Below are 26998 nucleotides of genomic sequence, written 5' to 3' on the forward strand. Positions count from 1 at the left end.
AATCAAATAAGCATTTATAAGCCATTTAGCGTTAAGCTAATAAAAATTTATCCGGCTGCATTTACTTAATATATACAATAGAAAAAATAGCTGTGCTGAAACGATAAGTATCTCATTGAGAAGCTCAATAATTGCTTTAGAAAAGTGAACTGCCTTCTCTCGAGCCAGATGTTAAAGAGGAAAAAGAAGACGATTATGAATCTTTGCAATCTAGCAGCAAGAATAGTAGTAGTAGCAGTGGAAGTGCCAGTAAGCCAGACTCCGGTCGAAGTAGTAGATCCAGTGGTGGTATGGGAAGGGGCAAGTGGAGGGATCCCGCGATATTGGTGTCCACAATGGAAGACAGAGTTGTAACCAGGTAAGTTGAATATGCGTTGCTTTAGCTAATTTTAAAGAACACTTAAAAGGCCAAAAATAGACTTGAAGAAGATTTAAAGAGGCCAAAAATTAAAAAAAAAAACTTATCAATAATTTACAAATTCTACCATTTTTTTTTGCATTTTTCGCAGTACTATGTCTACTTTTTTACTCGCATAGTTAGTTTAATTTAGTCTACATTTGTAGTGTTGTGCCTGATGATTGGGACTTAGACGTGGAGAGTAATTTGGACAAAGTTTGCCAGCAGCTGAACAGACAACAAATCACGGAAGCATGGAACAACAACCAGCAGGGACAACATAAATGGCAGTTGGGTGGGGGGAGTTTTGGAGTCAGTGATAACATCAGTAGACAGAAGGGAATAGGTGGTGCTTTGAAAGGAGACGGGGACAAAGTCAATAGGAAGTTGTTTTCATTGGATGGGGGGATTATGGCGGATCCCTTGAGTTCCCCGTTGGGACCAGGACCTCTGCTCACATCGCTGTCTTTGCCTACGGGAGCTACAGGTACACATCTAATTCTTTGCACAAATAAACAAATCGAGTTAAGTGAAATTTTTTCTCGTACGCTTTCTAATTAAGTCTTTTTGGACTGTTGTTTAGGAGGAGTATTCATAGACTGTGACTCTGTGTTCGACAGTGATAGTCAAAATCCATCAGTAACAGATGACGATGAAGATACCGCGTACTACGATACCCTTCAGTCGAACAGCACCAAAACCTATTTCAGAAATAGCGGCGATACAAGTACCAAAAACAACAGCAGCAGCTATGATAAGGGTGTTATGTCACTGAAAGATCTATTTGCTCGGATAAAAAGCTCGTCTCCAAGTAGATCAGAAAAACGATCAAAGGATCCATCAAGATGCAATGTTAAGTCAGCCGAAGAAAGTCCAAAAAGTAGTCCAAGTGAAAGAGTAGTTGATCAAATTTGGATAGATGAGATGAATAAAAAAGCGCAATCCGAAGCTAATCGTGCCTCTAAACATAACATGTGCTTGGATGATGCTGGGACCTCAACTTATGGTGCTATAAACTCAGGAGTAGAATTAGACAAATCGGCCAATCATTATCAACAGCAGTACAAAAAGGAAAACACGTGAGTTCTTCCGACATATTGATTAAGTGCCAATTGCCAAAAAATATATTAATAATAGCCGCTCTCCATCGTATCGTTATGGCCACAGAATCTGAAATTGGGTGTTATTTTTTGGACAAAATTGGATATCCTAGCAGGGGCGGATCTAGGATTTTCTCGAGGGGGGGGGGGGCGGATTTTTAAAAAAAATTCGAAAATTTTGAAAAAACAGTCAAAAAAGCCGTTTTTGGGCACTTTTTGAAAAATTTTGACAAAAAAATCGCGTTTTTTTTGGCGCGCGCTCCCCCTAAAAGTTAGTATATATATTGGCGCCTTTAGAAAAATTTTAGGGTCGGTCGGCCAAAAATGGATTTCTGAAAAAGTATCAAAGGGGGGACCCTTTGGGTCGGCAGGGGGTCGAATCCCTGAGGGGGGGGGGGGGGGGGGGGCGTCGGCGTCCACCAACACCCCCCCCCCCTAAATCCGCCCCTGTATCCTAGTATTATAGTCGGACAGGGTCGATGATACATAAAGTAGATTTTTTCTGTCGTGATTACCGCTTCAAAACAAAATTTACGAAAAATTTGAGTAACTAACAACTTGTATAAGAGAAAATGCGATTCATCTGAAAAGTTAATGAGTATTAAACATCAAGTAAATGCATCCAATTGTGCGTATTTGCCTCTCAAATATATATAAAATGCCAATGTTGCCAGAAAAGGCAACTGAATTTTAATTTCAAAAGTGGATTTTAATTTGTAGGTCTCCAGCGGAATAAGAAATTACCCAGCATTTTATTTTTCTCTTGTTGAATTAATTGTATCAAAACCTGAGCATAAATAATGCTTGAGTTTCCAAAAGACCTAAACTGGATTGTTTTAAGTGTCAATTAAGGTAGTGAATACCTTTATATAGGTGGTAATGTTTTTAGGGAAATATCTTTACGTGATTCGGTTTTTGAAATGTTTTCAAGTTCAATTCATTGCCTTTATTAAAAGGAAGGCAAACTCTCAATCAAACGGCAAAATCTTACAAAATTCTAGTTTCGAAAGTGAGTTTTGATTTTTCAAATTTCTCGGCGGAAAAAAATACCCACTATTTTTCTGAAATTGGTTTTATGAATGAAAAATGAGACAATCAAATTTTTCTTGAAATTCGAAGGGCATGTCTTTTTTTTTCATGGAAGTTCGAAAGTTGAAATTGGTTTAAAATAGAAGTCAATATATTTTTTCTGTTTTCTTGCTTTCAAAGACATTTTCCAACTCTCTGTAGTCTTTTTTTTTGCTTTACTTGATGTCGTTTTTACTATTCCAACTCTACCTTAATTAATACCATATTGTTAACGACCATTGAAATATTGTAGGATTTTTATGTTTGGGTGTTTTAGTTTTTTAATTTTGTTTTCCCCGCAAAAGCAGCTACCTCTAATCATCATCGGAATCAGTTAACTGATGTATCATATTAAAGCTCTTTCAGTCGTGATTCGAACGTGATTAAAAATTGTCCAAAAAATCCCATTGTGGAGAAAAACCGGTTTTACAAGCCTAGGCTTGTGTTATAGTATGAACTATTTTTTTCTCAAACTAAGTCGCAAATATTGTAGCGTAGAGGTAGGAAAGGAGACCAGCAACATAGTGAGAGGATTCGAACCTGGGTAGGGTCGAATGTTTGTAATGAATTTTTTCGTTAACTAGATAAAATGCGTCCGCTCTATCAATTGAGGCATGTAAGTTGGTATATATATATATTTTTTTTCAAGTTGTTTGACACTCTTAATGCGTCATAGTTGGCTTGCTTCAATTACGAATTGTGTAGACTCATAATTGGCGTGCGTCACTTAAGAATTTTTATAGACCCAAGTTTTTACTCATTCAGCAACTTCGCCTCTGTGAAAGTTTTTGATTTTTCGTCTAATTTCGAGCGAGTTAAGCGAGCAGTCTTACAATAGCTTATGTATGCATATTTTAGGCCGTAAAAATTTAATTCTAGTTTTGCACAGTAAACGGCTATCCTTTTTCCTTGAAAAGTTAGGATTTATTATAAAATCGAGCTCATGGAAAGAAATATATAACCCCTTACCAGTATTGGCGCACCAAAAATGGAGGATTTCACTCGGTTCAAAATTCGACAAGTCGAGTTATTGCCACATTTCACCAATTTATGTCAAATTTTTCAGCTTCGTTTCTTTAAATTTTTTCAAATGAATATCATAAGTCAAAACGAGATCTTTCGGTTGATCACTTGGCTGAGTTCATGGTAAAGAATGAACACCTTTTCCAAAAATGCACATATAATAGTGGGTTTCACCGGATACAAAATGTGACATGATCATTTTTCATGGACTTCTGAGTATCATTTTTCAACTTCGTTTCTTTAAATTTTTTCAAATGAATGTCATAAGTCAAAACGAGATCTTTCGGTTGATCACTTGGCCGAGTTCATGGTAAAGAATGAACACCTTTTCCAAAAACGCACATTTAATAGTGGGTTTCACCGGATACAAAATGTGACATGATCATTTTTCATGGACTTCTGAGCATCATTTTTCAGCTTCGTTTCTTTAATTTTTTTCAAATGAATGTCATAAGTCAAAACGAGATCTTTCGGTTGATCACTTGGCCGAGTTCATGGTAAAGAATGAACACCTTTTCCAAAAACGCACATTTAATAGTGGGTTTCACCGGATACAAAATGTGACATGATCATTTTTCATGGACTTCTGAGCATCATTTTTCAGCTTCGTTTCTTTAAATTTTTTCAAATGAATGACATAAGTCAAAACGAGATCTTTCGGTTGATCACTTGTCCGAGTTCATGATAAAGAATGAACACCTTTTCCAAAAATGCACATATAATAGTGGGTTTCACCGGATACAAAATGTGACATGATCATTTTTCATGGACTTCTGAGCATCATTTTTCAGCTTCGTTTCTTTAAATTTTTTCAAATGAATGACATAAGTCAAAACGAGATCTTTCGGTTGATCACTTGGCCGAGTTCATGATAAAGAATGAACACCTTTTCCAAAAATGCACATATAATAGTGGGTTTCACCGGATACAAAATGTGACATGATCTTTTTTCATGGACTTCTGAGCATCATTTTTCAGCTTCGTTTCTTTAAATTTTTTCAAATGAATGTCATAAGTCAAAACGAGATCTTTCGGTTGATCACTTGGCCGAGTTCATGATAAAGAATGAACACCTTTTCCAAAAATGCACATATAATTGTGGGTTTCACCGGATACAAAATGTGACATGATCATTTTTCATGGACTTCTGAGCATCATTTTTCAGCTTCGTTTCTTTAAATTTTTTCAAATGAATGACATAAGTCAAAACGAGATCTTTCGGTTGATCACTTGGCCGAGTTCATGATAAAGAATGAACACCTTTTCCAAAAATGCACATATAATAGTGGGTTTCACCGGATACAAAATGTGACATGATCTTTTTTCATGGACTTCTGAGCATCATTTTTCAGCTTCGTTTCTTTAAATTTTTTCAAATGAATGTCATAAGTCAAAACGAGATCTTTCGGTTGATCACTTGGCCGAGTTCATGATAAAGAATGAACACCTTTTCCAAAAATGCACATATAATTGTGGGTTTCACCGGATACAAAATGTGACATGATCATTTTTCATGGACTTCTGAGCATCATTTTTCAGCTTCGTTTCTTTAAATTTTTTCAAATGAATGACATAAGTCAAAACGAGATCTTTCGGTTGATCACTTGGCCGAGTTCATGATAAAGAATGAACACCTTTTCCAAAAATGCACATATAATAGTGGGTTTCACCGGATACAAAATGTGACATGATCATTTTTCATGGACTTCTGAGCATCATTTTTCAGCTTCGTTTCTTTAAATTTTTTCAAATGAATGACATAAGTCAAAACGAGATCTTTCGGTTGATCACTTGGCCGAGTTCATGATAAAGAATGAACACCTTTTCCAAAAATGCACATACAATAGTGGGTTTCACCGGATACAAAATGTGACATGATCATTTTTCATGGACTTCTGAGCATCATTTTTCAGCTTCGTTTCTTTAAATTTTTTCAAATGAATGACATAAGTCAAAACGAGATCTTTCGGTTGATCACTTGGCCGAGTTCATGGTAAAGAATGAATACCTTTTCCAAAAATGCACATATAATAGTGGGTTTCACCGGATACAAAATGCGACATGATCGTTTTTCATGGACTTCTGAGCAAAATGAGCAGAGAGCTGCTCTCAAAAATGGGCTTCGGTATTAATGCAAAATGTATCTTCGTGTTCCCCATTCCTTAAAGGAAACGAGTTCATTACTCTTGCAATAATCTAATGCTTCAGTAAAAGTCTTACGTGCATTGTATCGCAATGTCATTCAAAACCAGAAAGAATATGAAAAAGTTCCTAAAATCTTATATGTTGGTGAACAAAGTGAGTTTTCACTTGTTAAGGTTGTCTTTTGTTGTCTATTTAGGTACTGTATTTTTTTCTCGTTCCTTTTTTTTGTCGTCGACGATCCATAAATCTTAGATTCGAACATGCTGCTGTTCAAATTTATAATAGAGGTCATTGGTGGTGTGTATTATCAAACAAGAAAGCACACTCCTTTTGTTATCAAAAACAATCTGCAGGTACTATGAGAGAGCAAATATGTCAAGTATACGCTGATTGTGTTGGATATATACACAGATATGACGTGCCATTTAAACTCAACTGCTTTGAAAGCATTGTGATCAAATTAAAGAGACTATTTTTTCATGCATGAAGACGGTACTTTGCACGTTAAAAATAAGCTGTTATACAAACAATTAGCCAGGGCAAAATAATTTGAAGCGTTTAGTCGATTGTTGAGACGGTACGTATTTTGTCTGTTTGTCTTGTCAGTGTTCAAGTACAAAAAGATGAACAAAAAGCCAATATGAGAGCATAATAAAAACACGAACTTCGCGTGTAAAACCGCGAAAGGATTGAATTTTTTCATTAAAACTTAGTTACTCTTGCGATAAGCAAGGGTATTGCAATCGGGTACTAGCCTTTTTTTCCCGTAAATAACTGTTCACAGGACATTGTTTCATAATGAATTCAAATTTCTCATTGTCTCCTGCACACTTAGCCCGGAGGTAGCGAATACGCATGTGGCGGCAAAGGTCCACCGTTCTAATCTGATTAGGACCTGTTTTTTTTTTCAATCGATAAATATTCCAGTTCAAAAAAATTTCGACCTTTTATTTGTCTGCCTATATTTTTTCGGCTTAGTTGCCAATCTAAGAATCGTTTATTTTTGCTGTAATTAAGTTTCGCTTTAGTTGCTTTAAGTTTTTTGTATTTTAAAAATCTGCGCGAATCGAAATTGTTACATTGGTTGTAATTTTACCATCTCGATTTGTTAAAATTTCGTTTTTTTTTCAATTCTGTCTTTGGGCTTAATCGGTTTCGGCTTTTTTAATGACTTAATCGTTCCTTTTTGCGTCGTTGGATGATCGAACTTTTTTTTGTGTGCTGAGTGGAAGGGAGACTCAGTTTTTATTTATTAAGATTTTTTTGAATTTTTCTTTTGAAGTGTTTCGGCTGAGGTATTTTCTGTTTTGTTGCCGCTTGGTAAGTTTTGTTCCGATGCTAATTTTGCAATCTTTTGCCTGAGCAAGTTTTTCAAAACTATCTTTATTCATTTTGATAGATCTAGTTGTTTGTATAGTGATAAAACATCGATATTACGTAGTAACATCGATATTAGGATTTTTCGGCTTTCGATAAAGCTCTCGGTTTATATTGCGAAATGTGTTTACGTTGATTTCATATATATGGCCTCCATGGATAGTTTTTGGGCAGTACATCTATTTTTTCCTATAAGATTTTGACGAACGATTTTGGTTGATTTTCAGCTGTTGGCTTTAATTCTGTCGGCTTATTTACCTAATATTTTGTTTCCTACAATTTTCCGATTTTGTTTATGAGATATTAAAGTCTTGGCCCAAAATTTAAGTTTTTGAATGCTGAAATGCAACGCCACTTGAAACTATTTAAAAAAATTTACTACTTAGAACTTCTTACACATAGAAATATTTTAACATAAAAAAAGTCGGTTGTCAATTTTTTTGTTTTTCTAATTGGTTCTTCAACGATAACAACGCTCTAAATCTTCTTTGATAGTTCTTGAGTATCCTGTTATTTTCATCCCATATTGTTGCATCGCAAGTAGTGCGAAGCGCAGCTTTGTCTCTGTGTATAACTTCTCTTGGCTATATATATATATATTTTTTTTTCAGTAGTGATCCATCCAAAATTGCAACCACGAAAGAAAAAAGGGTTAAGAAGAAGAAGAAACGGGAGCAGAGGCGAGATCGATCAGACGAGAGGATAGACACCGGTAGTGGTAATGGAGCGAGACAACAATTGTATTCCTGTTCAGGGGTTGAATCAGTTGCGAAATCAGCGCCACAGGTTCGGAATTTTCCATTGAAGAAACAAATGTGAGAGCTTTCGAGCTTTTTATGATATGCCATCAAATTACATTTTATTGTTATAGGAAATTGATAAATAAGATATTGTTTTTTTAAAAATAATTCTGATGGCTCATCTATTGATTACGAGCGCAAATATTGTTATAATCTATGCTTGTTATCAAGTATGTTCTTTTAAAAACCGTCACTCAAGTTGCCGTCATAGGGCAGTTTACTCATGATGCTCGTGATTCGAATGATTGCTGCTCTTTAAAATTAGTAGACAGTTTCTTACCGTCTTTCGTTTTTGTTTACATGTAAAAGTGACGTGAAAATTTGCTCTAGCTCTGAATAATCTAACACATTTGTCTTTGTTTTCATAAAAATATGTACAATTATTGGTATACAGAAATCATGTTTGTTTTCAATGAAGAAGAAAATGTAAAGGAGTCAAATTCTGTTTTAGTCGGACATCGGCCCTCTGCTAGTTTGTCATTGCCACTGTCACTTTCAAGATGTCCACCAGCCTCCCAACGCTTCTTCCGTCTCGCCTGGGGGAGTTAGTTTGGGCACAAGTAGGTAGCTTTATCTGAAAAGACGATTGAGTTAAAATTTAAATTGAAATTTGTTGTTAATTTTTTTTTACAAATTAATAAAAATAATCGGAATGTATAAGAGCCTTCGTATGATTATACAATTGAAGTATTGCTTTTAGATTCGTTGCAAGACTTGGAAGTTTTTTTTTTATTTAAACTTTATTTTTGGCATGAATTCATATAATTGTCTATTATTACTATTTAATATTTTTTAGTATGGCTAATATGTGCTACTACTTTTTACTACTCAGTAATATGTTACTTCTATTTCTATTTGTTAGTTTATTTACTGCTATTTATTATTTTGTTCTACTCTGGGACGAAAGTAAAAATATTTTGTTTTAGGTGGGGGAGGAGGAATTTTGGCAGACCCCAGTGTTGTAGTAATGAAGAGAGCCTTTTCCTACTGCAGTAGTCCTACAGTGATGGGGGTAGGAACTGGAATGGGCTTCAATCCCAACACAGGCTTGCCACTCTCCAGCAGTCCAGTTAGTCCTGTTTTTTTTTTAAATTTTTTTAAAAATCTGACAGGACTTCTATAGTTTTGGCAAGTAATTCTATTTTTGATCTCGCGGATTGCAAATGACATATATTTTTTATATCTGATGTAACTTGACAGTTGAGATTATTTATTGACAATTGTTTCTGATTAATACAGCATCATCATCATATCCGATTTTTGATTATGTTGATTTGATGTCTATATCCTATCAGATGGGGTTGGCAGCACTATGCATCATTGAACTTCAGCTCTCCATAATATACGGTCTTGCGGGTCAGTGTGGGTTTGGCAACGTTTCTTTATATCGTTTTTGTCACAATTTTAACAAGTCTTTCTTGGTCTACCACATTTTCGATGGATGAGATCGTCATATTACTAGGCCATTTTGATGCATGATTTAAATAGAGCGCGCTCAACATTTCCAAAACATCTGAGGCGTCAGCTAAGAAGAACGTCGATAATGTCAAACGACAATTTTTTATCAAGAAGTGAACCTGGATCATCAACACGAGGCTCAACACCGCAGATCCAACGGATCATTTGCACGGTCTTTTCTTCCAAGTCGTTGCAGATCTGATACATTGGGACCATATAATCTGATTCACTGTGAGCCCAAGTGTGCATTGAGGTTAATGCAGGGAGTAGTTTCTTGAACATACCCCAAGCCGAGCAGCATTGGACAGCGATTGCACTATCACAGCCCCCGTCAGCACTGAGCAAGTCACCCAGGTAGCAAAAGATAAGCTCAACATCGAGCGTAGTTCTCCAAATCGATCATATTCGAAGGGCGTGTCAATCCAGTACATCTGGATTGGCCACCAGTCGGTCTGATAACTTGCAGTATTTCTTGTGAACATAGAGCTTGCACTGAGGAGCTCAAGGCCGATGCCTGAGATCAGGAAATATGTCGTTTTCATGTTGAAGCGGAGACCCCCTGCTCTCCATGAGTCATCCGCATGGCGCTAAGTCGCTAAGTCATCCGCATGGCGGAAATCCCAACTCTCCCTTTAACGTTGCGTGAATCTCTCTGGAAGGGCCTCGAGGACGACGCGGAAGAGAACAAGACTAAGAACAGAGCCCTGATCTACACCGACACCATCATTGAATTATCGATGTTCTGGCCGTTTAACCAATCCGACTCTGGGCATTGCAGTACATGCCCTGGACGACACGCAGGGCACATTTTTCGCCACAGAGACTTCGAAGGAGCCACAACAGTACCTGCCGGGGTGCACGGTCATAAGCTCTCTCGAAATCAACGAAAGCACTGGAGGGAGGTCTGTTGGCACAATGTTTTTTCTTGCAGCTGTCGAACTTTGAATATGGTGCCAGTGGTACGTCTCCGAGGTACGAAGCCAAACTGCATGTTCTATATGCACCATATTGCTGGACTCCAGCACCCGTTTTATCGGCTTCCTGACCCTGTTTGTGAGTTCGAAGCCTCGAAAGTTGCCACGCTTCAGGACCTCCCTTCTACCTTATAGTTCTCCTACTCTGCTGGGATCACATCATTTGTTAAAACAGCCCCAGTTAGTTGCCTCACAGTTCCACGCCAAAATCTCTGAATGCTTTCAGCATCTCAACAACAATCCCAGACGGGCATGTGGCTTTGTCACACGTAATTTTGCTGAGGGAACTGGAAAACTTCAGGCGGCAGTCTATCAATCGACGCAGTCTTCGGAAGCGTCTCTTTTATCCAGTGAAACGCTACACTGAGCCAATCAAACACTTCTCCACGGCGTTACAAATCTTCAAACGTGCGCGCTTCTCATGCACAACGTCGCCATTTTTTTCATCCACAACTAAGTCCAGGTCTTACTTGCAATTCTTTGATATGTCTGGCTTCAGTGGCTACCTTCAAAATCAGAAGCTTTAGACGAGAAGGGCCTTCTGGAATTGATCGTCTTTAGTAGCGTCCTTAAGCTTCTATGCGCTTATGAGGGGTATGAAATCGGACTTCTTAGCACAGGATAAGTGCACGGAGAGTTAGCACCCGACAAGGGGATGTTGTTGTACGCATTCCTTGTCGGGTGGAAACTGCACTGCGACAGGACTTGCGATAGTGTGTTGTACAGTTGCGTAGTGGCCACCTTAGCTGTATGTGATTAGCAGAGGGTCTCTCTTCTTGAACCGGGTGTTGCCGACTCGAAGGCCTTTGGCAACAGCAAGTTCCAGGAGCCGATCGCCTTTGGCATTACGCGAGCTGTAACCCCGTGTCCATCGTGTGCATCTTGGTAACTACTGGCAAAAGAGCTAAGGTTTCCATTCCATTCGCCTAACGGGATGAGTATCTCAGAGTCTGGAACCTTGGCAACAACATCTTGCAGTTGGTCAAAGAAAAGCTTCTTGACAACAGCGGGCAGGCTAGATTGGTGAGCATAAACAGACGAAGTTGAGAAGTCTATTCCCTATCATCAATTTGAGTATGATGATTCTGTCGGAGATACGCTGCATTTCAATACTTTTCTGCTTAACTTCCTGATGGAGCACACCGTCTCCACCAATACCAGATTAGTTTGAACAGTAGTAGAAGTCGTTCTTGTCGACCTTTCCTTTCAGGGTTCGGACTTGGTTATACGGACCGAAATTACTTACGTGATTTTTGTTATCGGTGTGAAAATTTTTCTTCAGGCTCAAACATCGTGCACGGATCATGGAAGTTGGGGGGGCCTCAAAACCTAGGCCTGGAATCAAATAAGTTTGAAAAGCTGCTTCAGAAAAATGAGAAACTTATCATAAGGCACCGAATAAAATGGTGCCTGTTCGCTAGAGATGGTAACATCATCAGGTCTTGGCATGGCTTAATAATGGTTTCCGGGCGATTTTGTGGTGTGTTTTCGATAGATGTATAAACCCCTGTTCAGGCAGGCAGATTCTCCTTGTTCAAGTCCGGTATTAAATTGAGTAATAAAGAAGGGCGTGAGATGACTGCATTTAAAGGGCGGGACTAGCAACATGTCTGATAAAACTAGCGATCAGTTGTCATTCCTGGAAAATGTTGAGGAGATGGAGTTAGTGGTCGTGAGGGTAAATGTGACAAAACACGTCGATTAAGCAAGGAATATAAATTGCTATCACGGCTTCAAATAATATATTTCCATTGGCTGAAAAATTTCGCCTTTCGCAAACTTATCTGGGAAAACAGCTTGTTTCTAGCGCATGAAGTTTTGCCAAATTTATCGACTGACTTGTGAGGTTGTTTCGCCAAATTAGTTGCCGTTTTGAAAAAAATGGTCACTTCTTATGATTTGATAATCTGAGCTAAAATTCAGAGCTTAGTCTGACAAACAATTTTCTCTATCTGAGCTTTTCAATTCTATTCTGTTTAGAGGGTGAGTAATTAGATGTTTAGAATCAGATTGGTGTATTCAAAAATGTAAGTCTGAGTAATCAAAAATGTTTAAAATTTCAAATTAAGCAGATAAATCCAGGTCATCAAAATCAAAGTTGGCGAAATAAGCAGACATGAATTTTCAATAATTGAAGAAAGCCGGTTTTAAGACAATTCAAAAACAAAATAAAGTTTGTTTGATATCTGCATGACTAGTACAGCAAAACTTGTTGTACTGCTAAAACTTATTTTCTGCTAATTTTGACTTTGGTTTTTGGCAAAAACTTTTTTTTTCGTGAATTGAAACGTCTAACGATTCGATTGGTCGAAACTTTATCATCTTTCGGTTCCTCCCTCATGAGAACAGCCTCATACTTAGAAGAATGATGATTTCAGTATTTGCGTTCAAAGTTCCTGCTTGATAAGAACAGGTATTATGGAATGGTATGGGATTTGCTTTTTTTGAGACGCCTTGGAAATTTTTTTTCTTTTGAAACTACTTTTTTGATTTGCTCACAAAATCATACCAATGGAAAGATCGCCCACGCATCTGGGTGACCGCCCTAGCCTAGTCCCTTTTTACCATACCTCACTTGCTACAGCCTTTGAAAAAGTCTGTGGGAGAATCGGAAGAGGTTGCGCCCTAACCTTTTTTCCACAAAAAGTTATGACCCTCGCATAAGTCAAAATTTGGATTTTTGACTGCTTTTGTTACGACCATTCGAAATGGGGAGGAACTTTCTAATCGGGTGTTTTAGTTTCTTTTTTTTTCAGCTTATTCTTTTTCACGCAAAATTAGGTCCCACAATTAATCATCGGGCAGTGTCGAGTGATATATCGTATTAAAAACCCTTTAGTCATGATTCGAACATTCAAAAATTAATTCTCGGTGTCAAGAAAACCGATTTGATATTTATAAAGTCTAATTTCGAGCGAATAAAGTAGCAAGCGAGCTGGCATATAATTGGTTTTTTTTACTGAATGATAAGCCTACTCAAACTCTGATAATTTAAGTTTTTGAAGTTTTGAGCTCCATTTTGGGATTTAAAAATTAAAAAAAAAACTAAATTTTCAGATAAGTTTTTCAAAACTTGTCTTACGTTTCTTGTTGTTTTTCTAGTCATTTTTTTAAACTAAAATTGTTGTTTATCTTGCAAATTTTACAATTTTTTAGGCTTTCGTCCATCTTCTTATCAAACCACGCACAAAAAAAAACGATATTCAATTAGAAAAATAATTTAATTTTTCTTTCAAAAATATGGTCGGACATTCTGTGCTACTTGCACAGCAACCGATTATCCTTGTTTCGATCTGTTCTTAGTTTCTCGAAAACTACCCTCTTAAACCGGAGATTTTGATTTCAATCGAAAGCACAGATTGTGGGAAGCTCCCCTGTATTAGCGGCTACGCCTATTTTTTTTTACAAAAAAAGTTATCGTCATCGGAAAAGTCTTGTGTGATTTTTTGACCATTTTCTGAAACTATTTGATATTTCTCGAATTCTTGATCTTGGTTAAATTTTAACTGAGACGGATTCTTTAGTCGCTTCACCGCCGTTCCTCTTAGTTTTGCAGAAAAAAAACATTAAGCCGTTGATTGCATTCATTTTTTTGCTATTTTTCATGTTGTAAGGCAAATTTTATCGTGTAGACATAATTTTATCTTTTGTCGATATTTATTACAATTGCGAAGCAAAGTGTATTAGCACGAACTTTTTTTCCAACCTAAGTCGCAAATAAAAGTGCGACTTTTGGTGGCACTTTTGAATCTGTAGGCTGCGGTAGCAGTATAATATCATGTTCTTCGACATTTGATTAGTAAAAAGTTAATACAGCTTATGCACTTTTAATTTATCAAATTAGCCGAAAAAAAGTTATTTGTTGAAACAGCAGTACAATGATAAAAAGCTCGATTTCAGAAGTTTTGCAACTTAATGTATATCGCAATTTTTCGAAATGCAAAATTTATACATAACTTGGCTTTATGCTTTCCAATTTATTACATGCAAAATTGTGTTTTTTTTGTATTTGGTGCTACTTTTGCTGTATCGAATTGGCAATTTATTAGCATATGTAGCTGCGTTATTGGTGGCTAATTTTTTGGATTTTGACCAGCCGTGAATGCGTGGTTAATGTGTAAGACTCAAATTTACTATGTCGCAGATTCGAATCCGACACGTAGACGAATTTTTGCTGATTCGAGGCTTATTTCTACTTTTTTTTAATTTCACATGATAAAACTGCTTTTTGGTCGTGTTCTCGCAAGTGTTTGCGAAGAGCAGATTTGCCTCTGTGTGAATTATTAGATAAAAAACATTTGTTTTCGTTTTTTTTAAATTGAGATGACTAAAAAGGTTCATTTGCAGTGCTCGACAGTTAAGTTACTTTTTGTCTGTGTTCAGGTTGCTTTTCGCAGGATGAGCAAATCTATTTCATTCCACTCGAAGGATGTTCTAATCAACAATAACGCAGCAGGAATTGGAGGGAAACAGCCGAACAATATTGCCGACACTAAAGGGTAAATTGTCTTATATTTCAAGGATACTGCCTGGCTTTTGAAATTTATCTGAAAAAGTAAATGCCCAATTTGAACATGGTTTAATAACTCATTGACAAGTTTTAACTTGCTTAATTTCACAACTTTTAGTATCTGTTCGGCCTATATTCTTCTCAATATTAGTTCATATAGGTTGAACTTGTATCCGTTCAACCTATATTTGATATTGAGAACCTGAGAAAAATATTTGATATTGAGAAGCTGAGAGTTTCATGGTCATCGTCAAAACGATCATCATTATTTATATTTTGCTTTCTTGTATCCGAGTGATCGTTGTTTGTATTAAACTCAATTTAGGATGCTATTAAAGGCGTTCTAACTGAGATAGGATACGCGTTATAATAGCGCAAGCTATTTATCATCATCAGAAAAGTCTCGATTCTGAACATGATTAGCTGTCATTCTGTTCATTTTAACAGACTGATGCCTCCTTCACTTGCCTCGTCCAACTGTGACTCATGTGGATGTAGGGACTCCTCAAGAGCTTCTAAAAACATACCTCTATCCTCTCCTCTCTCACCCCCACTGAATACTTTGTCAAGACCCAGGTAAGTGAAATGGGTACCGTGCAATCATCCGACATGTTAAAAATCCGAAAAACCCAAAAAATTTGCAAACATCTGAAAAAAGATTAACTGTGACAAACATCCGACATTTTAAAAAAAAAGTATGGCAAAGATCCGATTTCTACCGTTCGCTTAAAAGTTGTATTGGCCGAATTAATAGTGACCGTCCCAGTCTTGTCAACGTGTTGCGAGCTTGAAATGTTGCGAGCTTCAAGTTGAAATGTAGGCTAGAATTTCTCCTCAATGACTTCACTGAACTGATCAAACTAGCCAGATTTTCAAGTAATGACACAAGAAGTCATATAGCAAACCTGTTTAACTTAAACATTTGAAAATTTTAGTTTATTTGAATTAATATAACGTGATCAGAGAGAGGCACTAGTCGAAAGTGGGACATTGGCAGTATGCTGTGAAAGAAGATGTTATTAGCTTTTAAAAAAAGTAATTGAACGAGAATTCGTTAAGAAATAATCATCAACTGTCAAAAGTTATCGTCAAGTTGAATAACTAGGAGGGGTTAGACATAAGGCACAATAAGTACCATTGAGAGTCAATTGTTTAATTGTTTAACATTTTTTTAGTCGTTACTTTCCTTCCTTCTGAGTCATTGCTTCTTATTTTAATTTAGTTTGCCTTGAATTGTGATCGTATTTTCATCTGTTTTGTGTAGGTCTCTGTCTAGTAGAAGTTGCAGTGTGTCAAGTAGCATATCCAGCAGCAGTTCCAGTCAGCTGAGTCTGGTGGTCAATTTTGAAGAGAGTGTTCTCAATGGCAGGATGGAACCACTCGGAATAATACAGGTATAATATACTTCATGTTAAAAATGGTCGACAATAGCGGTGAACTTATTTTTTTTGATAGGTCTTAAAAATGCATTTTTATAACTACCCAAGTGAACGATTGTATTATAATGCGAGTTCAACTTTACCAGCACGTTTTAGCTGTCCACATTTTTGCTGTCTAGACTAAGTCGCACATTTTCGAGTTCTTTTTCTGTGTTCAGTTTTCTTGCAGTATGTGGGCGAAGTCCCGAATAATCAAAAAATGAAAGTTGTCGAATTGAAGAAAACTCAATGCCTGTGAAAAAACAAGGGTCCCCTTTTGAACTATTTTGAGATATCCATTTTTGGCTGACGGACCCTAAAATTTTTCTAAAGGCGCCTGCGGCACCAATATATACTAAATGAAAGGGGGGAGCGCGCGCCGAAAAAACGCCATTTTTTTTTGGTAAAAAATTTCCAAAAAGTGCCTAAAACGCCTTCTTGGCCTATTTTTTTTCTCGAAATTTTGACTGCGGCGCAGAAACTTTGGCCAAAACAGGGACTTTTTACTGCTTCGTTAGAGCTCCGAAAATCAATTTGCTCAATCTAAAAAAAAGTCCAGAAAATTGCGAAAACTTTTTGAAAATCCCCCCCCCTCGAGAAAATCCTAGATCCGCCCCTGTCCCTGTGTAAGAACTTTGTTCAAGTTAACTTTAAAAAGCTTGGTGAAAATTGAAGAGAGAGTTTTTTACCACACATTTTTATTACACAATCTCTCATAATTAATTCTAGGTATCATGGTAAAAGCCCTTATGATGATATTTTGGGTTTTTTGCAGGGTTTCAAAGCTGACATTGGAGCTGCTGGAGCCAAATTCTGTCCCAGCCACATATCAGTGGACTTCTCCGCCTGTTACTATCACCTGTCAGACGACGGATCCCCGTCGCCCTATTTTGTAAGACAACGATACTCTCAGTAACTTAAACCACTAACATGTGTTCGCGAGGGGAATAGTTTTGTTTAAATAGGTTCCTTAAAGTGTTGCGGGAGGGAGGGTCGGTTCGAAAAAACTGTCGGTCGTGCTATAAGAGGTGATCAAAAGTAGTTCCGATTACTCTTGTTTCTATGACGAAATAACTTTGCTTGTTTTTTCAAACATGGATTTTGTTAATTTGGAGAAAAAATATCCTATAGTCGGAAATCAAAATTCAGTAATTAGTAATTTAACCTTAATTGAAAAACTTAAATTTGGAAGAAACTAGAGCATAGTTTGGATTTTTTGTGCGCTCAAATTTAAGTAACTCGAAGAAAGCCCAGGTCAACGGTGCTAATAAAGCCCTACTAGTTGTTATTCGATTTCTGAATTTTTTTTGCTCTTATTACTTATTTTTATATTTATGTACTTACTTTATAGCTTTCATTTTTTTTGCTTACAAAATGTTTCATTTTATCGAAAATATGTGTGGCGGAAATTTTTTGTGCTACTTGCAAACCAACCAGCTATCATCGCATATTTTTAAGGTTTATCGCAAACTAAGAAGAAATGATTTGACTTCACATTGAACTTCTCTAAGAGCTCAATTTTAATCTATATCGTGTTACGTAAGACGGAAAGAGAGTGACTAATAAGTATTTGCTTGCTATGCTTTAAACGTTTCAGTGTGTTTTACTTTCCATGCGTGATAGTACCATATTGTTTCACGCATTAAATGGAGTCACTAACTAAAATAACTTATTCTTAAATCATGCTCAGAAAGCTCTGAAAAAGGACCCATCTGAAATAATTAGAGCAAATGAACTGGAATATAAAAAAATTGTTTTTTTTTGACCCGCTGTTTTTGGCTGATTCGGTCTCGGTCCCGGTCCATCAAGCAGGTCCATTCGGCAAAATTTGATGTGTTGGTTGGTACAGTGGCTCGCGCAGTAATTTTTCTAGGAGGACTAAAATGACCCTATTTGCCATGGCTAAAATTGAAATTTTTCTGCGCCGCTGACAAACTTATGAAAAAACAGGCTGAAATGACGTTTTTAGCAATGAAAAAATAAATTTTGATCAAGAAATTGAGTTTTTTTGGTGTGCGCTCCCCCTCCCTCCGCAAATTTAGTTAAATTGGCGCCTTTAGAAAAGTTTTGTTGGTCAGCCAAAAATGGATCTAGTGAAATTATACCAAAACGTGGATCTTTTGGAAAAATGTGGCAACTAGAATTGAGAACGGGAAGGTCGTCCCCCCGCCCTCGGCACGCTACTGTGTTGGTACCTAGTAGGAGTCTCATTTGCACGTAAATTCAATCAATCCTTTGGTTTGTTTAAGTTTTGCCGAGAAATGAATGGTCAAATAAAGATTTATATCGATAATTACTAATTCTCGGAATGCAACCGCCGTTAAAGCGTTTCAGTTTTTTTTTCAAGCAGGCTTTTTGTCTATTATTATATCAGTATGTTATCGGGTCTAGTGGTAATTTCAGGGATCTGTTTATCAAAATCCAGTGCCCTGATTGTTTGTGATTAAATAGGGCTACATCAGTCTGCAGAATGTGGGACTAGATGAGAATAACAGCAGCAGCAGTAGAAGGGGTAGAGTGAGAGGTGGCGGAGGAGGGGGAGGGAGAGCTGGAAATGGAATTAGCAGAGGGCACAGAGTGCCACGCAAAGGACAGATACAAGTGGTTAGTTAATTCTGATCATAATTCAACTTATGAAAGTCACATTTCGTTATGGAGTATACAAGTAGCGATTGTTTTGTAATGTCACTCTATCTACTTTTCCAAAGTAAATCGCAACTGTCTGTTAAAGTTACAATGAACGTAATGAAGACACCAATATAGGTTGGCATGGTTTTTTTTTATCACGCTCAAGTTTGATTGTTTGTTTGCGGTATATTTTTATATTTTTTTCTTTCAAAATGATGGCAAAACCCAGTATCGAACAGCATAAGTGTAATAATCACGAGAAACGTCGTCGAATTCTACTTTCGGAAGTGAATCTCTGTTTGCTAAATACGATTTCAATAAATAAATATAGGTCCCTTAAGTCTATATGACTCATTCATCCACCTAAAACCATGCTCGACTGTATTGAAAGCTTTTTTCAGATCGATGAATGTGCCCTCGGTTAAAATGGATTGATTAAGAGTAATGAACGTAGTGAGTTCGCTTACAGGTCTTGCTTATTTTTTTTTCAGGAAAAAGTTTTAAAATTTGTTCACGCTCTTTTGATTTTTTGCGGTTTAACTTGTTCAGTGCATTTCTATTGTTAAAAGGAAGGTAAACTCAACTATCAAACAGTAAAATTGTTAAGATCACGAAAAACGTGATCGATTTTTAAATTCGAAAATGTATATTAATTATCAGATTTCCCAGCGAAATAAAAGTATCCAGTTTTCTCAAATTGGGTTATTTTTAACATAAAAGTGTCCATCATGGATTGCTCTACAAATTCAAAGTGCTTTAAGGCCATCTATTTTCTTCGAAAGTCAAAAGTTTGAAGATTTTTGAAAACAAATCGTTTTTTTTTTCAGTTTCCTTGCGTTCATTCCTCTTTTCCAACTGTCAGTTGGCTATGTTCATTCCTATGAAACCTAATTTCTTCAACCAGCGATGCAATAGATGCTATTGTATCGCTGATTGGAGAAATTAGGTTTTATTGGAATGATCATTCCGTTTTATTCCAGTGCACATTTGTCGATCTGTAAAGAAGCTTTAATACAGTCGACTATGGTTTTGAGCTGAATAACTGAGAGTGATATAGTTATGGGACCTACCATGAATTTTTTTGCTCCGACCATTGAAAATGAAGAGGAACTTTGTAGTCGGGTGTGTTTTTTTTATTTTTGTTTTCCACGCAATATCAGGTACCACAAATTATCATCGGACGTGGTTGAATGACATTTCTTTTTAAAGCCCTTTCAGTCGTGATTCGAACAACATTAAAAATTCCCAATTTTTTTTTACAGTTTCGAGAGAAACTGATTTGAAAAATTTACCCTTGCAATCAGCAAGCCTATTAAAATCGGGTATTAGATTTTTTTTCTCCGGTTAACAATTTTGTCCACAGGACTCGACTCCCCTTGGTACTTTGATTCATAAGGAATAGAATTTTCTTACTGTCTCCTGCACACAGCCTGGAGGTAACAAATACGCCTGGAAAGGCAAAGGTCTTGGGTTTGAATCTGGCCAGGACCTGTTTTTTTTAGACGGTAAAAATTCCGGTTCAAAAAGATTTCAGTCTATTATTTGTCTGCTCATGTTTTGTCGGCTTAGTTGCCAGATCTGAGAATTGGTGCAAACAATTTTCACAACATTTGCTTTAGTTGTCTTAGCTTTTTAAAAAGCCGGCTGAATCGAAATTTGCTTTTGATTGGTTTTAATTTTACCGTCTCGATTTGTTAAAACTTTTTTTTCCTTTTTTGGTGCAATCGTTTTCGGTTTATTTCATATGCAGTTAGTGGCCCTCTAATGTTTGATGACAGAGAAAAGTTTTGGTTTTCGTGGATACTATTTGATTAGTACTTGTATATTTTCCAATAACGTTCGAACAATTTTGGTTGATTTTCATCTAATTGGCTGTGGGCCTTAATTTGGTCGGCTCATTTACCTTATCTTTTGTTTCCTTCAAATTTTTGATTGTGTTTAGATAGTTAAGCCTTTGTCCTCTATTTAAGAATTTGAATGCTAAAATTCAACCCCTCTTGGAACTCTTTGAAAATTTTTAATAAATTTGAACTTTTTTATTGCGAGTGATGCGAAGCTCAGCTTCGCCTCTGTGTTTTTTTCGTCCAATTTCGAGCGACGAAAGCCAGCGAGCAGGCTTATTTATGCTTATTTTAAGCTTTAAAATATCTTTTTATAATTAATTTTAATTTTACTTGAGTAGAATTAGTTTTCAAGATTTTAATGCCGTTTTACGAATCAAAAACTTCAAAGTTTAAAAAAATTCTGCAAAAAAATTGGAAAAAAATTGGTTTTTTGAAATTTTTTAAAAATATTTTTTGTTTTTCTAGTCATTTCCATCAAAAACTGTTGTCCTCTTTGCCTATTTTACTATGATTGTCGAATGTACCTAAATTATAATATTATTCCAGATCAAAAAAAAATTTGGTAGTTGTTTTTGAAAACTATGATCGAAACGTTCTGTGCTAATTGCTCAGTAACAGGCTATCCTTTTTGAAATCGTATTTAGTGAACAGAGAATAATATTATTCATCTCGACAAAAATCAAAACTGAGGAATTAAAATTTGGTTTACCGCATGGATCTTTATCAGGCTCAATTCTAATTCAGTCTCCTATAGTTTAGATTCCCTTCGTTTTTTTTGTGTTTGTTTTTTTTTCAGGAAAAGTCTTGAAATTTGTTCACCATCAAATTTGGTTTTTCGCGATTCGATTTATGGTTTCTTTCCAAGTTGATTCATTTCCTTCAGTTCAAGGAATGAAAACTCCACTATCGAACAGCTAAAATGTGAAGGTCACAAAAAACGTGATCGATTTGTAGTTTCGAAATTGGAATTAAATTTTCAGATTCCCCAATGGAATGAAACATTTATCTAATGATCCATTTTAAAAAAAAAATGTGGGTCTAAAAAAGTGTCAATACTAAATTGTTCTTGAATTTCGAATGTCTTCAAAGCAATATGTTTTAATTTGAAATTCAAAAATTGAACTATGTTGAAGATCACCAAAGTCTTAGACGAAAATTGTTTGTGTTAAACAGCAAAAAACTTACGTTGAACACTGAAACTAAAACTATGCCTTTTGGTAAAAAGTCAATCGATAAACGCTCAACAGAAACAACAATAAATGGCGAAAAATAGACTAAGTTAAGAAATTAAATATCTTGATGATTTTTAGATGACAAATTAACGTTTTAAAAACAAATTAATTATTTTGAAAAAAAATGAGCCAATAATGACTTTTTTTGGTGACTTGAGATAGTTGTTGACGTTGACCAAAAAACAGCCTTTTTGGCATGTAAAGTTTTCGTTCAGCCCGTTCTACAATATGTAGTCCTTGTTTACGCATCAACTGATTAAAAAATTTGGAACACCCAGAAATGCTGCCAAAACGCTTTTTAAAAACCTTATGTTACAAAAGAAATCTCAATCAATTGAAACAAAAAAAACCTAAAAGTTTTACTGTTAGAGAATTGCATAATTATGAGTTGCCGAAGGCTTGTGTGCGAAGTAATACAAAGTGAAATATACAAACTGAAATTATGCAAAAAATAATTTCCAAGCAAATGCAACAAAAGTTTCAATAAAAAAAAAGTATGGGAAGAGCTGCCCAAGACATTCAAAGCTTATTTTTAAACACTCGATTGCTGCTAGAAATTGTATGCTCCTCAAAAGTTTGCCTTTCTTAATTTTCATCTGATATTTTTCAGGTATTCGTGATAATAATGACATTAATTTTTTTGATTGTTCAGACGTTGTTCAACCCTAATGGGTCTGTGATCAAAGTGTTCATTGTGATGTATGACCTGGAACAGATGCCGCCCCTTCATCAGACATTCCTCAGGCAGAGAACCTTCCTAGTACCAACTACCCAAAATAACAGCAATGCCTTAGAAAACAACAATAACAACCTGAACACTTCTTCATCCAGTAATAGCAGGAGGTAAGGTTAATTCTGGAGATAATTAATGTTCGCTTACGTAATTTAGAAAGACCCTTAGATTTGGATGCTTTTACCATGAAAAAATGAAGTACCATAATTAAAATTAGCGTGACGTCGAGTGGTATACTAATTAGGAGCTTTAGCAATCTTGATTCGGACTCAATTTCAATGCAATTTCACTAAGAAATTCTAGAAAAAAACTGAATTTTAATTCATGAACTGTAAATCTGAATGTAGTTTCAAGCAAAGAGACCAAGTTATTGATCTCCTTATTTATACGGTATAAGTGATGAGTTTGTACACTTGCGATAAAGAGGGTTATTGCAACCTGGTACTAGACTTTTTCCCCGTAAAGAAGGTTTTTTCACAAAGTTCCGCACGTAAAAATATTTTTCGTGTTTTAGCTTGCCTCATCGTAAATTAAACTTCAATGTTGTTTTTCGCGCAGTGTCGCTTTGCGTTTGCGTTGAAACTTTGTTTCTCCAGCAAAATAAACGCAAAAATTGTTTTAAAAAAATTATCTATATTAAAAAAAATTGAGGCAGAATATTCGGATCTTTTCGCACAAGACTTCTATTTTACTAAAAATGTTAGCTCTTATAGAAGCTGGACTGAAAAATTAATAAATTCGATATTATCACACCATGCAATTTTCAAGTAGTTTAGCTCTTATCATACTTCTTGAATATTAGATACGGTTGTGCAATTCTGATGATAGGCAGGGGCATCTTTCGAGTTGTTACATATTTGTTAGATCAGTCTTGAAAATGTTGTAGCTGAGAATTAATTGGCACAGGAACATTTTAGCGATGTACATACCATGGTCATTAGTTTCGTAACTACTGAATTGATTGAAATCCTTATGAAATGCAAGATTTGAAAAGTACTGAAGATTTTTGTCTTTGGTAGTTTGCGTGTCATGTGTGCTAGTAGGTGGCAAGGCGTGGGATCTGGTTCGAACTCTGGACCAGGTGGAGTTGGTTCTGGCTCGGTGCTCAAGTATCTGTTGCATCTGAGATTCCAGTCAACTTCGAGCAACAAAATATATCTACACACAGACATCAGGTAACCAGTTGACTTCGTAGTAATTTTTGTTTTAATTTTTTGTTTTAAGAGCCGATTTGTGCTCCCAGACGCTCAAAAATGAGCATGTTCCTTTTTTTTTCATTGTATAAAATGATAAATCTTGAATCGAAAACTCGCGTTTTTCTTTGCCAATTCTGGCACTGCTTTGTCCATCTAACCGAACGTTTTAGTTATTGCATTGTATTGATCTGCCTGTTTTAGATGTATCTTCTCCCGTAGCCAGGGGTATGACTCAGCAACTAACACTGGCTCGGGATCAGGATCCAGTATTGGAAAGGGAAAAGTGGACCAAGGACTGTTTGGGAACGATTACGAACTAAGAACATTCACCGAAGTGCCTCGAGATCCCCAGTTCTCCCCCTCCCGGCCATAAGTTCAAAGGGTGGGAGAGAGTTTGTTGTCGTTGAATTGGATGGCAGTTTAAATCAGAAAAAATAATCGATCCAAAGATCGTTTCGGAATCAAAGATTGCTGTATTTCTATCCTCAGCTGTCAACTATATTTATCGTCATCCGAATTTCAAAGAAGGTCACTTTTCGAATAGATGATTCGTTTAACGATCGAAGACTAGCGAACACTTTTTCAACATACAAGCAGTGTCAGCGGTTCAGCTGGATGACATAATCGACTTAAAGGGAAAAAAATTTAAAAAACTTACAAATTTAATGGTGCAAACTATTCTCATTCATTTCAATATTATTGGTGCGAATACTTGAATTCAATTGTAATTTTACTGTAGGTTAATTAAGCAGCTATATTAGTAAATTCTTAAATTGTTTAAATTAGTCTTAATAAAGCGGGTATAGTTGTACTGCACGTTAATACCGTATTACTTGGATTAGAATACATTTTCTAAAATAGTCTTTATGATCCAAAAAGTAACTGGCTACTGCGCAAACAGAACTAAATGCTGCGAAGTAAGTAATTTGTCAAAAATAGATGAAAAATTAAATTAGTTCACATTCGAAAAAGCGATGTCACTTATTCATCTTGTTTAAGAGTCACTGAACGAATTCAGGACTCTTAAACAGGGGCGGTTCTAGGATTTTCTCGAGGGGCGGGGGGGATCGGCGGATTTTCGAAAATTTTGACGACCTTTTTTTTGGTCGACCAAATTGATTTTTCCAAGCTCTCCTTAAGTACTAAAAAGACGCTGTTTTGGCCAAATTTTCTGCGCAGCAGCCAAATCTTTGAAAAAACAGGTCAAAAAAGCCGTTTTTGGGCACTTTTTGGAAAATTTTGACAAAAAAATCGTTTTTTTTTTGCGCGCTGCCCCTTAAAGTTAGTATATATTGGCGCCAAAGTATATATAGTATATATTACCGAAACTGATCATGTGACAGATCATAGCTAAAAGTTAGTTGGAAAAAGAGTCAATGAAAGTAAGGAAACTTACCTAATTTTGAAATGCTGATTCTTTACTTTGAAATTCGAAAGATGAAAATGTTTCAAAATTAGTTAAGTTTCCTTGCTTTCATTGACTCTTTTTCCATCTGTCTTTTAGCTATGATCTGTCACATGGTCAGTTTCGGTGAAGCTGGGGGAGGGGGTTGGTTGGACGTAGGATTGGGTAATAGTTAGAATTGGAGGGACTCACCGTTGCTGAACCACTACAAGCCCCCTAAGTCGCACGCGTTGGGGTCGAATTGAACGGTAGGAAATGACGGGGCAGCGTAAAAAAGAGGAAGGAGGGGTGGTAAACGTGGTTGTCAAAAGTTATTGCTTGGGTGCGAGTTATGCAGATAGCTGCAAAAGTACAGTGTTGATTTAAATTATCCGGACAAACGAACAAAACTTGAATTTTCAAACGCGTTTTTCTCAAATTGGGTTAAGATTAGACAAAAAGTGAAAAGAACAAAAGTTGCTTGGAATTTCAACAGAATTAATCTGGTGCCATTTTTTCTCCGAAATTCTCAACAAAAATTTTACCCCAAAAATGGGTCTTTTTGGCTTTTTTCAATTAATCAAAAATAACGCTGAAACTACTTAGTTAATTGATAAGAAAATTATATCACAGGAAACCTTTTACGCAGTTCAACAAAGTATAAGATGGGTTAAATCTCCAAAAACCAGTATAAGAGAAAAAAATTTTAAGAGAGCAAATTTTTGGAGAATTAACCTTAAACTTTGTTGAACTGCGTAAGAGGCTTCCTGGGATATAATTTTCTTATCAATTAACAAAGTAGTTTCAGCGTAATTCTTGATTAATTGAAAAAAGCCAAAATGACCCATTTTTGGGGTAAAATTTTTGTTGAGAATTTCGGAGAAAAAGTGGCACCATATTAATTCTGGTGAAATTGTAAGCAACTTTTGTTCTCTTCTTTTTTGTCTAATCTTAAACCAATTTAAGAAAAACGCGTTTGAAAATTCAAGTTTTGTTCATTTTGTCCGGATAATAGAAATCAGCTCTGTAGTGTTGAAATTGCTATTTCCGTGATCGCTAATAAATTCCAATGTTAATAAACAGCTGTATTCAATCAAGATCATAAAAGACAACTAAATTAGGAGTTTACCAAAGGTGGCAAAGCGCTCCGAAGGGTATTACCTGTCAAATATGTCTTGCACCGGTGTAAGGTTAATTGATTGACAGATGCGGTTTAACCAACATAACAAGACACGATGAGTGAGCTAGTTTAATCCCTATGACAAGAGTATACAACTTACATCCACAAAATATCGATTATCGCGGATTTCTTGAACAAAAACTATCGATCATGTATTAAATGAGTTCAAATATGTTATCATGAATTAAAGTGGGCGTGTCGTTATAATTGCAACATAGCTGATTCAATGGTCTGAATTTCTGATTCGTAATCAAGTCGATTTTAATTGTTTCTCGCTCGCAAACTCATTACCGAAATTTATCCACAATCTTTGCTGTGGATTATAACAAAAGAAATATAAGGGAACGTTTGGTCAAGTTTTCTCAATGTGCAAAACAGTCTTATTCCAAACATTTATTTAAAAACTATGTTTGCTCAGTATACAATCATGACAGAATTTATTAATAAGTTTTGAGATTTGCGAAAAGTTCGAAATTTGGAAATAATTACCAAGTTTGCAAAAAGTTTAACTCTATTGCTGTCAGACAATTC

The 26998-nt window shown here is 36.1% G+C and overlaps 1 protein-coding gene across 3 annotated transcripts in view; it reads left to right on the forward strand.

Annotated features, from left to right (window-relative positions):
* LOC134855139 (uncharacterized) overlaps nucleotides 1-24734 on the forward strand; it is a 28925-nt gene extending 4191 nt beyond the window's left edge. The window contains exons 6-19 of one of the 3 annotated variants that reach the window (XM_063871552.1): nucleotides 141-358; nucleotides 565-884; nucleotides 981-1476; nucleotides 7722-7896; nucleotides 8362-8470; nucleotides 8837-8979; nucleotides 14726-14841; nucleotides 15300-15428; nucleotides 16117-16246; nucleotides 17046-17162; nucleotides 18722-18874; nucleotides 22627-22817; nucleotides 23748-23882; nucleotides 24105-24734. In XM_063871552.1, coding sequence (XP_063727622.1) covers nucleotides 141-358; nucleotides 565-884; nucleotides 981-1476; nucleotides 7722-7896; nucleotides 8362-8470; nucleotides 8837-8979; nucleotides 14726-14841; nucleotides 15300-15428; nucleotides 16117-16246; nucleotides 17046-17162; nucleotides 18722-18874; nucleotides 22627-22817; nucleotides 23748-23882; nucleotides 24105-24276 — 2604 coding nt within the window. In that variant the 3' untranslated portion in view covers nucleotides 24277-24734. The remainder of the gene's footprint in view (nucleotides 1-140; nucleotides 359-564; nucleotides 885-980; nucleotides 1477-7721; nucleotides 7897-8361; nucleotides 8471-8836; nucleotides 8980-14725; nucleotides 14842-15299; nucleotides 15429-16116; nucleotides 16247-17045; nucleotides 17163-18721; nucleotides 18875-22626; nucleotides 22818-23747; nucleotides 23883-24104) is intronic. The other 2 variants (XM_063871554.1, XM_063871553.1) reach the window with 2 other exon arrangements.
* Nucleotides 24735-26998: the final 2264 nt, after the last annotated feature.

Source organism: Symsagittifera roscoffensis, chromosome 10, assembly GCF_963678635.1.
Source record: "Symsagittifera roscoffensis chromosome 10, txSymRosc1.1, whole genome shotgun sequence".
Taxonomy (NCBI): domain Eukaryota; kingdom Metazoa; phylum Xenacoelomorpha; order Acoela; family Convolutidae; genus Symsagittifera; species Symsagittifera roscoffensis.